A 14484-nucleotide genomic window follows, 5' to 3' on the forward strand; every position below is an offset into this window, starting at 1 on the left:
CACCACTACACCATGTTGGTGTCTGTTACAGTAGTTTGTTGTGGCAGCATTCCCAGAATTCCATGGCACTGAGCCGTTGCAGTTAAAGTGGTGTCAAACCGGATTATGTTTGCAGTGTGGCTGCAAAACTCTGGTGCCACAATAAAGTAGCATTCCAAGACTGCTGGATGGCCATCTGTCATAGAAGTGCTTTGATTGTGAGTTCCTGCATGGTAGGAGGGTGTTTTATACAGTTTTATCTTTTTAAAATGTATTTTATTCTTTTAATAGCTATCTATTTTAATATTGTAATAATTTAATTCCTTTGTAATGCACCTCTTTTCTATGTTTTTCATTATATTGGGTTTTTTTAATATTGTGAAGCCACCCTGGGTCCCAGTTCTGGGAAAAGAGTGGGATACAAATAATAATAATAATAATAATAATAATAATAATAATAATAATTTTATTTATTTATTTATTTATTTATTTATTTGTATCCTACTCTTTTCCCAGAATTGGGACTCAGCGCAGTTTCACAATATTAAAAAAAATACAATTTTTAAAATCATACTTGTTAAGAAATTAAAAAATATAAAAAATAAATTATATGTTATTAAATATAATTAAATATAATTATATTTTATTATTTATTTTAATAGATATATTAAAAACAATACAATTAAAAACCTAGTAAAGAGGTGCATTGCATTTAGGAATTAAATTGCTACAATGTTAAAATAGATTGCTGCTATTATTATTATTATTATTATTATTATTATTATTATTGGACTGGAAGGCCCTTGGAGTCCCTCTTCCAACTCTACGATTCTATAATGAATTCCACAGCATGGAGCCATGGCAGTTTAAAAGTGGTGTCAATATGGATTATTTCTGCAGTGTGGAAGCAACCATGCAGAAGCGGGTTCGCGGTATCGCTCACCAAAGCGTGGGTGGGCGCCTCTACTCTTTCATAGCTCTGTGGCGCCTCCCTGCCGACGGTGATTGGCTGGCTTGGCCGGAAGTAGCGAGACGGCGCTTGCAGAAACAAAATGGCGGACAAGCGGGGAGTGAAGCGACTAGGGAAGGTATAGCGAGAGACGCGGGGGAGAAAGCGGGATCGTAGCGGGTTAAAGGGCGGACGGAGGGGGGTTTGAAGGGCTGGAGAGGCCAGAAAGGGAGCGGGGCTGGGCTGGGCTGGGCTGGGCTTAAGGGGCGCATTTGGCTTTTTGGGGGGCGAGGAGGAGAGCAGGAGCGAATGGTTTTAAGCCACCGTCCTACTCTGCAGGGCTGTTGTTGGGGAGGCAGCAAAAGGGAGGCGATTACTCTCTCCCAAAGAAGCCCACGATGCGTTATATGGGGCGCTTGCTCTAGTTATGGGTTGTTTTTATCCATGTCCCATCTTATATATGTGTAAATTTGTATATATCCACTTAAGTCTCCAATTGTGTTTTAAATATGTAACTTCTGATGTAATTTAAATGCTAGGCCTTCTATATATGTGTGTGTGTGTGTGTGTGTGTATATATATATCCTGTTAAATAAACTTAGTATCTAATGCCTTTTCATAACTTTTAGTGTTAATTGGTTTAATTAGGTCCTCTAAATAATATATATATATATATATATATATATATATATATATATATATATGGTATTTATACCTTGCTCTTCAGTCCTAATGGCTATCAGAGCGACACACACATATATAATAAGAGCATTCTAAGAGCTGTCTGAGGGTTGAATAGACCACCTCTGTTCCTGGAGGACCTCAAATAGGTGTTGGGTGGGCAGCTCCCAAAAATGCTGTAGTTGTGTGTTCCTGCATGTCAGGTTGGACTAGATGACCCTTGTGTCCCCTTCCCCTTCTAAGATCTTGACTCTGTGTCTTTTCTTTTTTTAGAGAGATGACCAAACGATGGACTGGCACAGATCAAAGCAAGGAAGTAAGGATACCTTTTGAGCATCTGGACGTTACCCTCGGCCTCAGAATCTTTCTGCAGACACTGAGCAAATCTTTTGAAAAGGAGTCACTTGGAACTGTTTCTGTCAATGGAAACCTTTCACTGATTTGTGTTTCCGGAAGACCCAGTCACAAAATGTTGTATTGTGTCCTTGCCTTTTAACAGTCATGTTCCAGCATTACAGTGCTTCCACAAGGACCGTTATCCCTCCAAAATGTTGTTTTGAATGGCTACTGTGGCCCTTTAATGCACTGTATATGTCTCCTATGAGAACCAACATGATATAAGGGTTTGAGTGTTGGACTAGGACTTTGGAGACCAGGGTCTGATTCCCCTTTCAGCCATGGAAACCCATTGGGTAACCTTGAGCAAGTCACAGCCCCAGAACACACAGCGATAGATGGCCTTAGGGTCACCATAGGTTTGAAATAACTTGTAGGCACACAACAATGATATGTCTGCCCCATGTTCACATCTGGACCTATAGAGAGATGCTTCGGTTGAATGCTAAAGAGCTATTTATTTACAATGTGAAGTTGAACGCTTTCATGGCCAGCATCCATAGCTTTTTGTGTTTTTTTCAGGCTCTGTGTCCATGTTCTAGAAGAGTTTATTCCTGATGTTTTGCCAGCATCTGTGGCTGGCATCTTCAGAGGAACGTCAGGGAATAAACTCTTCTAGAACATTTGTGGCCAGAAAAACCCACAAAAACCTATTTATTTACAATTACCATGTCATGTTGTGAACCAAAGACTTCGCATAAGCACCGAAAATCTAAATTTTTGGAGAAAGAAAAGGCAAGACGTAATGTGTTTCTTGCGTGTTTTGTTAAAAAAATTATTATGTCACTGTCAATCTGTTAATAACTCAGTAGAATTTCAAAAAAAATACAAGGTATGTGCATATACTTTGCATATATTTGAACCTTTGGTAGAATAGTCAATGTAGTGGTTTGAGTTTAGGACTATGACTGGAAACCAGGGATCAGTCCCTGGTTCAGCCATGAAAACCCATTGGATACCAAGTCGCATGCTGTCAGCCTCAGGGGAAGGCAATGGCAAACCTCCTCTGAACAGTTCTTGCCAAAATTGAAAGAGGATGGAGCTACAGCACTTTAAAGTGGTGTCAAACTGCATTATTTCTGCTATGTAGATGCACCTAGAGTCTGAGTTCAGTTTTCTGTTCCAGAAAAAGAAGAGAAGAAAAAATGGAAGGAAATGAAGCTGTTGAAAAAATTGGAGAAGAGGAGAATGCGGGAGATAATGGAGAAGCAGAAAGAGGAGGAAAAACCAAAGGAAGACAAAGGTGAGTATGAATGAAACAATATTTCACGATCTGAATCCTCTTCCTTGTGGGGCAGAGATGCAGAATTGGTTCTCCTAAATGATACAGAGCAGGCTTCCCCAACCTTGTGCCCTCTATTTCCATTTCTCAGCCTATCACTCTGAATAAATCTATCCTCCCATGAATTTGTTCATCCCTTTTCAGAACTGTCTAATCTTTTGGGCTATTTAAGTACAATAGCTGTGTTTTAGGTATTTTAATAGTTTTAGGCTTGTTTGTAGACTCATTACTTAGGTGAGCTTCTTAACAGGCTATCTCTGATTTCCCAGGGCGTTGCTACACGTTGAGTGTTGCCCTTCCCGGCTCAATTCTCAATAATGCGCAGTCGGCAGAATTAAGGACATACCTTGCTGGGCAGATTGCCAGGGCCTGTGCCATCTTCTCTGTGGATGAGATTGTGGTATACGATGAACAAGGAGAAGATTCAAAGTAAGGATAAAACCTTGTTCGCTTTCTCGGGGAACCTCTTTTCCTTTTCTGCAATTTCTTACTTCAGTTTAGCTTCCATTGGGAAACGAGGAACAACATTTCAAAAAGCCCCACTGGAGCACTACATGGAAGGGGTTAAAATATCAGCATATTTGAAGATAAAGTTCTTCAGGCCAATAACTAAGCCTTACATGGCATTTCTCCTTTTTAGGCTTTCCCAAAAGCTGGGAAAATTCCAAACAGTAGTGTAAGAAAAGTGAAGCATGGTCGTTTGGGGAATCTAGGAAGGGCTAGATTTGGCTCCAGGGCATGAGGTTCCTCACCCCTTTTCTACCAGCAGCCCATACTCTCTTGCCACTGAGTGATGTTCCTTCTAAGGATTAATCTTCCCTGGTATTGGGGTGGTTGGAATAGAACAGCTGCCTGTTGAGAGGCCTGTATGATGTATTTTTAAATCTCAGCTATGTTGATTTTTATTTTTTCCCTTCAGAACAGTAGAAGGCGAGTTTGAGGGTCTGAAGACAAGAGGCCAGGCCTGTGTTCAGCTTGCACGAATTCTGCAGTATTTGGAGTGTCCCCAGTAAGTTTCAGAGGAGAACCCTTGAAAACACAGAAGTTACTGTTCTTGATCTTCTTTGGTAGAGCTCATTAAGGTTAACTGCTGCCACTGATTAAAACAACACACGGCCATGACAGCTTTCTCTCTCTCTCTTAAACAGATACCTGCGGAAATCATTTTTCCCGAAGCACCAGGATCTGCAATTTGCAGGTGAGTCTGAGGCACTTTTTCACCTGGATCAACTTATTTCCTTGGCAGCAGAAAGAATTGTTTTCCACTGCCTTGATAATGGTGCAACCCATAAATGACTTGATGGCGCACAACACACACATACCACCATAAGTCACATTATTGGGAGAAAGGTGGGATATTGATGATGATGATGATGATATCTTTTCAGGGCTCCTGAACCCCTTAGATAGTCCCCACCATGTGCGGATAGATGAGGAATCGGACTATCGAGAAGGTGTGGTTTTGGCCCGACCTGTGAAGCCTGGCCAAGGGTCTTTTGTGAACTGTGGGATGCGGAAGGTAAAAGTGTGTTATGTCATATAAGCATCCCCTTTGGGTCTTATTGCTGCCTCTACAGTAAGGCTGGGCAGCTTGGTCCTCCAGATGTTTTTCTTGGGCCTACAATTGCCACCAGCCCTTGCTGAGTATTGGTAACATCCCAAGCCACTGTTTTTTTTCCCCATCCTCCAGGAGGTAAAGATAGATAAGCAGTTAGAGGCTGGCCTTCGTGTTACAGTGAAGCTGGACAGGCAACAGAATCCAGGTAACATGTTAACTCCCTGCCTTGGCCTAGACCAGCAGTATGGGGTGTTTTTCACTCCAAAGCCTGGGCATGTCATGTCGCTTCTGGTTTCATTTTCTGGCAGTCAGCTTGTGTGGGTGGTTTGTTTTTTTAAAATGATAATGTGGTTCTTGAGGTTTGTGCAGGGGAAACTGTGTTGAACCGTTTCTGGCCAAAAATTAATTTGAATTTGTTAATATTTTGGTCTAGAAGCTTCAGGGGTGCAAAGGAGGGCCCCCATTGTCCACATGCATCCTGTCAGCCACACTTCCCCAACCCTAGGCTAGATGTGGGGTGGAAGCCTCCTTGTACCTAGTGCCCTGCCAAAATGGAGATGAGATTTGGACTTATACAGATTGAGTCTCCCTTATTCAAAATGCTCGGGACCAGAAGTATTTTGGATTTCCCCCCGGATTTTGGAATATTTGCATATACATAATGAGATATCTTGGAGATGAGACCCAAGTTTAAACATGAAATTCATTCATATTCCATAGACAGCATATACACAAAGTAATTTTGTACATAATATTTTTAATAATTTTGTACACGACACAAAGTTTGTGTACACTAAACTATCAGAAAGGAAATGTGTCAGTATCTCAGCCACTCATGTGATAATTTTGGAATATTTCAAATTTCGGAATTCGAGATAAGAGACTCAACCTGTAATAGAGTCTACCTTTAAAAAATGACAACAGCAAATGGTTGTTCTTGGAGATGACAAGGGGAGTAGTTTAACACCTGGAAGATGCTGGGCTGGAGAAAGTTGTTCTGAGAAGTTTAGCTTTTCAGTTTCTCTTTTTTCCAACTTCTGTTCCTCAGTAAGAAGTCTTGTTTCAAGAGTTAAAACAGGGTAAGGGTTGGCTAAAGCAAGGTAACTGATCAGATGGCATGACCATCATGAGCAAAACTTATAGAAAAGGGGGACAGAGGATGCTGAATCATTACTTGTGGATTTTTATAGGTTGAATGACATCCTGGGCCAAGTTGATTCCTAATTCCTGATTTCCTCCCATATCCAACTTCTCTTTCAGATAGCAAAACACAGAAGGGCACTGTAGTGTCCTCACACCATCCCCGCACTGTGTCTGGCCTTTACTGGGGCTACACTGTCCGCTTAGCTTCTTGTCTGAGTAAGTAAAGATGCAAGCTTACATTCTTCCTATCCAAATTGTTTAAAGGCCTCTAAAGGAGAACTCCCGCCATCGATTCACACCCTAGGCAGTTCTATTATCAAACAGTTTGTTCTGTTGTGTACGTTTAGGTGCAATGTGTTTCCTTGCCATTTGAATTCACTGTTTCAGGTTACAGTCTCTGAAGCAGGAGGAAAAAAGCTCCCTCCATCATCTACATGACTTCCCTTCAGACACCCTCTCACTCTTCCTTTCTTCAAGCTAAACCTACCCAGCTCTGTCATTCCTTATAAGGCTTGGTTTCTAGACCTTTGATCATCTTGGTTATCCTTCCCTGGACATGTTCCAGTTTGTCAGTATCTTTCTGATCACAATAATGAGTGGATTCTTTGTCTCCTCCTCTGCAGGTGCTGTATTTGCTGAATCTCCCTTTAAGGATGGCTATGATCTCTCCATTGGCACCTCTGAGCGTGGGACCTCTGTGGACCAAGCAGCCTTCCCCCCTTTCAGGTAACTGGAACAGTGTTCTTCGATCTGTGGTACAATTGGTATTGTGCTCAGCAGGATAAGTATCCTGTAACACTGGCTGCAATTAGAGACACTTCTGAAGATTCTCAGCAGTACAACATGTGAAATGATTCTTAGGATTATAGTTTATAGAATCATAGGCCTGATACACAGGCCAAAATAAAGCTGCTTTGAGTCACTTTGGAGATATGCTGTTTAAATGATACATGCATCCTAAGAGTCCAGAAGCCGCACCAAAGCCACACTCCAGTCCTAAGGACTGTAGTGCAGCTTCCAAACTCTTAGGACTCATGCATCATTGAAACACCATACCTCCAAAGTGACTTGAAGCAGCTTTATTTTGGCCTGTCTGTATAGGGCCATAGATTTGGAAGCGACTCCAAGGGTCATCCAGCCCATCCCCTTGCCTGGAACAACCAATTCCAGAGCAAGACAAGGAGCAACTCCCAGTTTTTTATAACTATCCAAGTTGCTGAACTTAAAACCGCTGGTCCTGCTTGTTGCTTACCTTTCATTTTGTTTATTTCTACCCAGACATGCTTTAATTGTTTTTGGAGGCTTGCAAGGCCTGGAAGCTGGCGTAGATACTGACCCAAACCTGGAAGTCACAGATCCAAGCACATTGTTTGACTTGTACCTGAACACCTGCCCAGGACAAGGGAGCCGCACAATCAGGACTGAGGTAAGCCAGTTGGGCAGTTTAAAAATCTTCAGATTTTATATTGGGAGGTAGGAGCAAACCTCAAATTGGAAAGGGTAAAGGCACCAGATCCTGTCTTATCTTGGAAGCTAAGCAGGGTCATCCCTTGTTAGTCCTTGGATGGGAGACCACCAGCAGATGTCAGGTGCTACTAAGCTCTGCTTCAGAGGAAGGGACTGGCAAACCCAGAATTTAAACTTAGAAATAGGTTGCTACCCTTCTTCCTGAAAAAATCCACTGAAATTCCCAAAATGAATAGTAGAAGAGGGCATTTGGATACCTCCAAGTTTTTATTTTTTGTAATTTTTTGGTTATTTTAAAATGACAATTTCTGGGCCTACTGTTCACACCCGATATTGCTGGGGATAATTTGGGTCTGAAGCCCATCAAAACTGTTCAGCTAAAGCCAGGCTCTCAGCAGTAGAAAGGAGCATTTCCCCAAATTCTTCATGTAGTCCATCTCCAAATCTGTTAGCAGCTGCTGGTAGGGATTTGATTCAAGTCTTCAGTTAATAACTAAACCCACCTCTGTTGGATCTCTTTCTAGGAAGCAATACTCATCTCTCTGTCAGCACTGAGGCCTAGGATAGTTGAAGCTGTGAAGAAAGGTGGCGATAGTGGCCTGAAAGGAAGCAAGTCATGACACCAGAAGGAGGGGACTAATGGAAGGGCCACAAAGAAAGTATGTGGTTGGGTGGCAGGGCCTCATGGCCCTTGTGGAAAACTAAGTTTACAGGCTGGAGGATTTGTCAACTCTGCCATGAAAAGACTGGATCTCTTTGACCTGTGTTTACCTGACTAAGCTGAAACAGAAAGCAAGAGGACAACCTGCTTGGACCATCATCTCTCTTTTTCTGGCATCAAGAAAGGTACAAAAGTTGCCGTTCCTGCTGAAGAGTGAAAATTGTGAAATGCTTCTCTCTTTATAGTTTCCAAATACAAAAGATTACTGCAGTTCCACTTAAAGCTATTTAAACAAGACCACTCCGCTTTGCCTCTTTCCAACATAAAAAAAAAAAATCTCTCCAAAGACATTCTGTGGTACTTGGAAAACGGATTTTCAGAATGGCAACTTTTGATACGAAGTGTTAGTGCTGGCTGAGGGATTGAGAGTTGTCAAAAGTTCTGTCTTTAAATTGCCAGGAACGAAGACTTTCATATATTTTGGCTACTTTGAGATATACTGGACACTTATTTAAAATGAAATATATTGCACATGTCAGATGCTCCTATAAAATGGCCGGTCTTAAGCATATGCAGTGGACACCAAAATAAATAATGTTTTTCTAACTAAAGATCTTTCCTGATTCTTTCCAGGTTAACACCTCATCTCTTGATGTGACTGAATCCTGAATAACTTTTTGCAGACCCTCAGTACCTAGACTTGTTGATAATCTTTGGCTAGTTTTAAGTCTTTGGGAATTATTAATGGATGGAATTTTACATTGCAGTTACAGATTCATAACTTAAGAGATATGGATCCATATTCATTAATACCTCACTATCTGGCAGGAGAGGGCTGGAAACATCATCCTGCTGTGCCCTGACTGCCAGCACAATAGACCTCCATTACTCAGAGCAGCTGCTGGCTGTTAAAAGTAGGTTGTGGAGGGGATGAGCCAATAGATTATGTTTAGTTACACATTCACAGTTAAGCAGGTGATGTAGAATATGTATTATTTTGGGGCTGCATCTACCCAGAGTAAATCTACCCATCTACCAGAAACAGAGTTAACATTTCCAAGTCCTGCTGATTCAATGAACCTTAATCTAATAAATAATTTAGCAACTGGAGGGACACTGAGTGATGTATTCGTAGGATCTTGCTGTAGCTGCTTCTGTACACATACAGGAGAACTACAACCTGGAGGTGGGGTTGTATAGCCCTTGACATTTTGTCAGACTGACTCCCATCAGTCTTCCCCATGTGGTCAATGTGGGATGAGTTGCCATCCTGCATTTGAAAGACCAGATGATTGATACCCAAGAGTTTGCTGGAGCCCCAATCTTCCCTACCCAATTGTGTTTGCTGGGAGGGGGTAATGGCAAATGTGTGCGATTGCCTACCAGTCAATTTAGGATGGTGGCTCATAGACTCAGGGCAATGTAGAATTGGGGTGGCATTGTTGTCCCTGCTAAACAGAAAGTGCTGGTGCTCCATCCCCATGAGCCCTGGTTCCACTACAGCTCTGGTGTCCATGAGTTCTCCACTGCTGAGATCAAGAATTCATCCTCAACTCTGGTTTCCAGCAGTAATGGCTTTCAAGTTATTGGTCCTTTTCAGGATGTTGGAGACAAAGAGGAGGCCGGATGCCCGCTCAATGCTCTCAATAGGGACCAAGAAGCGCTCAAGGGGGATCTTCTCATCCACAGGAGCATTGGGCATGACATAGGAGCGGAGCTCGATTTCCCCGGCTGGCTTCTCCAGAATGAGCACTTTGAAGAAATGAGTGGGCACAGCCACATGGTTTTCCCCAATCACCTGGTATTTCACATACATTTTCCCGTCCGCCTCCATCCTGCATGAAGAAAAATTTTCAAGATCTATTCAGTGCGGGGAGAAGGAGTCCGTCTTCATACTAAACTAAGATAAGAATCTAGTACATTTGTTGCATTGGGATTATGAAGAGCCTTTTTTAATAATTAAAAATATTTATATTAAATTGTAAATCATGACATCAAGCAAAATTAATAATAATCCTTTTCCCTATACTTCTTCCCCCCAGCAATAAAGTGAAAGAAAAGAATGGTGTACAATTAATTCTTGTCCAGGCCTCCCACTATCATATAAAATTACAATAAGAGAGCCTATAATACGATAGAACAGTCCAAATTATCCAAATTAGTTTTCTGCCTTCATACTGCACTTATTTTTGCCATTCTACCTTGTGTTTATCTGGAGAACTAGTTAGCTGTTTTTGCTAACATGCTGAAGAAATGGGTATCAATTTAAATAAAATGCATCTGGTTTAACTTTTTCTTTATTCAATAAAATAAGTGACAACTTTTCCACAATAGCTATAATCTGTATATTGTTAATACCAGACAGGTAGTAAACCATGACTTATCTTTCTGTCCTTGAGCTATTATTGATTGATTGATTGATTGATTTGATTTGATTTACATCTGGCCTTTTCCCCAAAATAAGACTCATTGTGGCTATTAGTAGTGAAGCTGGCACAATGCAAGATAATGTAAGGCCTTTCTATAAAAGACTGTTACTGGCGGGGTACAGACCGCCAGAAAGAGGCGCCAGGGATGCACCTCTCTTTGCTGCGCAGCAGCGCCACAGCAACCAGATTGTGCGACGCTGCTGCGCAGCAAAAAAGGAGCAGTAAAAAGCGGCTCCTTTTTGCTGTGCAGCTGCACCGCAGCAAACCTGCAAAGGCATCCCGACCGCAGCCACCAAGAAAGGTGTGCTCTTGGTAGGATTTCAAATCAAGCCTCCTCAGATGACTCAAGTGTATATGAAGGAAGGGAATTCCTTACCCAGAAGCATTCCAGGTCACACAGAGATTTAGGTTCTAAAGCTGAGCACACTCACTGAAAGCTATTTATCTCTCAGACTGACCTGCCTCACAGGATTGTGCTGAGGATAAACCAAGGAAGAGGAGGATGCCTGGAGCTCAGGTGAAGAAAGACAACAATAAATGTAGGTATACATCTATACCATGCCAGCAAACTCCTGGCTTGAAAGCAGCACAAGTGAAAAGAATCTAGGGGATCTTAGTAGACTGCAAGGTACACATGAGCCAGCAATGTGATGCAGCAGCCAAAAAAGCCAATGTGGTTTTGGACTGCATCAACAGGAGTGTAGTGTGTAGACTAAGGATACCATGGACGCACTGTAGTAGTACCACTATATTCTGCTTTGGTCAGACCTGACCTAGAATACTGGGTCCAGTTCTGGGTACCACAATTCAAGAGGGATATTGACAAGCTGAGTGTGTCCAGTGAAAGGTGACTAAGGTCTACATGAGTGATTTACTCTGAGGCCCTGGACAGACCGGTGAAAAGCACTGGCCTGTGGGAGGAGTCAGGACTGAGGGTCTCCACACACAAAGTCCTAACGCCGCCATCAGGGCACCATTTTGGAGCATGCTGCTCCACACAGCGCAGGGCATGATGACACACCTTGTGCTGCGTGGCGGCTATGGCACCCCTTCTAGAGTGCAAAAAGGAGTTGTTTGGGGCGGCTTTTTTTTGCGCTCTATGGAGGCTGGATTGGTGCTGCGGCATGCAGTATTGCACCGATCCGGCAAGTAATGGGGTGGCTGCATGCCGCCCCAAAGGAGCAGTCTATACAGCCCCCAAGTTTCTCTTGGAGCTCACTGTGTCCTGCTTACATGACACAGGGCCAAAATCCCAAACTGGATCTAGACTCTGGTGTCAGAACAAACTACCATTCCCAGAACTCAATAGCCTTGAGCCATGGCTGTTAAAGTGGTGTCAAAATGGATTATTTCTGCAGTGTGGATGCAACCTCTGATTCGGGGCAATGGGATTTCAAAAGCCAATTACTCCTCTTACTAAGGTGATCGTAGAATCATAGAGTTGGAAGAGACTGCAAGGGCCATCCAGTCCAACCCTATTCTGCCATGCAGGAACTCTCAATCAAAGCATCCCCATTGACAGATATGGCCCTCCAGCCTCTGTTTAAAGACCTCCAAAGAAGGAGACTCCACTACACTTTGACGTTGGACAGCCCTTACAGGTGCAAGCATGGCGGACAAGAGCATAGAGCAGATGCTATGTATAAGTACTGAACTAAATGAACCAAGGGTTACCTGGGTAGGAAAAGTGGCCCTGTGCAGACATACACGTTCTTGTTATATTTAGTTAAACTCCGGCAATATTTCTCCAGGTTGTTCCAGGCATTTTGATTCAGGTGAGGATTCTGGAAGCAAAGCAAAGCCCCCCAGGGATGAGCATTTGCAAACAAACAGGGAGAAGCACCAAATGCACTTCAGGAAATGAAGAGTCAACCCCAGAGTATGAGAACCGTCCTCCAGACACTTTCTGGACCTCAGTTCCCCAAAGCCCCAGGCAACATGGTTGAAGATAGGGGACTGTGGGATTTGTAGTCCATTGAGGAAATATCTGTCTAAAGATAGTTTTCTATTTCAGACACATTGTGGCCCAAAGGTTATTCCTCATGAAATTGAAGGGAAGGAGAGAGAGAAAGAGAGGAAGGAAGGAAGGAAGGAAGGAGAGGAAGGAAGGAAAGAAGGAGAGGAAAGAAGGAGAGGAAGGAAGGAAGGAAGGAAGGAAGGAGAGCAAGGGAGGAAGAAAGGAAGGAGAGAGGAAGGGAGGAAGGAAGGAGAGAGGGAGAGAAAAAGAGGAAGGAAAGAGACAGGAAAGAAGGACGGAAAGAGGGAGGAAGCAAAGGAGGAGAGAGAGTGAAAGAGAGGAAGGAAGGAAAGAGAGAGAGAGGAAGAAAAGAAGGAAGGAGAGAGAAGGAGGAATAAAAGAGAGGAGGAGAGAGGGAAGGAAGGAGAGTGATGATGAAATAAAAGGGAGAGGGGGGGAGAGGAAGGAAGGAAGGAAGGAAGGAAGGAAGGAAGGAAGGAAGGAAGGAAGGTGATGAAGAAATAAAAGAGGGAGCGAGGGAGGAGAGAGGAGGAGGAATAAAAGAGAGAGGTGGAGATAGAGGGGGGAAGGAAGGAAGGAGAGTGATGAAGAAATAAAAGAGGGAGGGAAGAGAGAGAGGGAAGAATAAAAGAGAGAGAAGGAGGAATAAAAGAGAGAGGAGGAGAGAGAGGGGGAAGGAAGGAAGGAGAGTGATGAAGAAATAAAAGAGGGAGGGAAGAGAGAGAGGGAAGAATAAAAGAGAGAGAAGGAGGAATAAAAGAGAGAGGAGGAGAGAGAGGGGGAAGGAAGGAAGGAGAGTGATGAAGAAATAAAAGAGGGAGGGAAGAGAGAGAGGGAAGAATAAAAGAGAGAGAAGGAGGAATAAAAGAGAGAGGAGGAGAGAGAGGGGGAAGGAAGGAAGGAGAGTGATGAAGAAATAAAAGAGGGAGGGAAGAGAGAGAGGGAAGAATAAAAGAGAGAGAAGGAGGAATAAAAGAGAGAGGAGGAGAGAGAGGGGGAAGGAAGGATGGAGAGTGATGAAGAAATAAAAGAGGGAGGGAGGGAAGAGAGAGAAGGAAGAATAAAAGAGAGAGAAGGAGGAATAAAAGAGAGAGGAGGAGAGAGGGGGGAAGGAAGGAAGGAGAGTGATGAAGAAATAAAAGAGAGAGGGGCGGAGAACGGAAGGAAGGGTCCCTAGTCCCAGGCTCGCTGACCTGCGGGGCGACGTTGCTGAGGAGGAAGGTCTCCTCCATGGCCTCTTGGCTCCGCCGGTGGTTGGCTGCGGCGGCCAGGTGCCCCCTGTCGAAGCCGCTGCCCTGGAAGTCGCGGCTGGTGGCTCTGTGGAAGCGGTGGAGGGAGGGGTCCGGGCGGAAGTCGCAGCGGGAGCGCTGGGCCTGGCCCTGCAGGGACTCCGGCTCCAGCCTCTCCAGCACCCACCAGGCCCCGCGCAGCCGGGGGTCGTAGGCCAAGGCGTAGCACTGGCGGCTCCGGAGCTGGGCCACGCCGGGGAGGCCGTACTTGGCCAGCTGCTGCCCTTCCAGGGACACCGGCGGGGGAGGGCTATCCTCCGACGCAGCCTCCGCTTTCCTCCCCAGACGGAGCCCCAAGCCAAAGGCCAGCAAAGTGGCCACTGGACCCGGCCAGGGACTCCTCCTCCAAAGCCCCTTCAAGGCCTCCATCTCTTCCAGAACTGAAAGCCAGGAGGAAGCGCGTTCTCACGTGCAAAGAGGACACGTGTCAAGGACGTTTGGCTCTTAAAGGGACCGAGGAGGGAGAGGTTAAAGAGGAAGAGGCCTTTGGAGAGAAGAATACTCTGGATGCATCCACACTGGAGAGATAACCCGGTTTAGCACCGCTTTAACACTTTTTCTGGTTCTCTGCTATGGAATTCTGGGAGTTGGAGTTTGTTGTGGGGCCCAGAGCTCTGCTCTGGGCCCCACAACAAACTCCAACTCCCAGAATTCCATAGCAGAGAGTCAGAC

At 44.1% G+C, this 14484-nt stretch overlaps 2 protein-coding genes across 2 annotated transcripts; one reads left to right on the forward strand and one right to left on the reverse strand.

The window, feature by feature from the left end:
- Positions 1-1009: 1009 nt before the first annotated feature.
- Positions 1010-8706, forward strand: SPOUT1 (SPOUT domain containing methyltransferase 1). The gene is made up of 12 exons (XM_089535174.1): positions 1010-1067; positions 1883-1925; positions 3132-3248; positions 3557-3716; positions 4207-4296; positions 4436-4485; positions 4676-4806; positions 4978-5050; positions 6106-6204; positions 6612-6714; positions 7267-7414; positions 7980-8706. The coding sequence occupies exons 1-12, from the start codon at positions 1032-1034 to the stop codon at positions 8073-8075; spliced, it is 1146 nt and encodes a 381-aa protein (XP_089391300.1). The 5' UTR covers positions 1010-1031; the 3' UTR covers positions 8076-8706.
- Positions 8707-8837: 131 nt separating this feature from the next.
- ENDOG (endonuclease G) lies at positions 8838-14214 on the reverse strand. Its single transcript, XM_089535175.1, has 3 exons — positions 13717-14214; positions 12220-12329; positions 8838-9951 (listed from the first exon to the last, which is right to left on the reverse strand). The coding sequence occupies exons 1-3, from the start codon at positions 14179-14181 to the stop codon at positions 9666-9668; spliced, it is 861 nt and encodes a 286-aa protein (XP_089391301.1). The 5' UTR covers positions 14182-14214; the 3' UTR covers positions 8838-9665.
- Between the last annotated feature and the right edge of the window lie 270 nt (positions 14215-14484).

This window comes from Sceloporus occidentalis, unplaced genomic scaffold, assembly GCF_023333645.1.
Source record: "Sceloporus occidentalis isolate IW3139 unplaced genomic scaffold, rSceOcc1.0.p SCAF_8, whole genome shotgun sequence".
Lineage (NCBI taxonomy): Eukaryota > Metazoa > Chordata > Lepidosauria > Squamata > Phrynosomatidae > Sceloporus > Sceloporus occidentalis.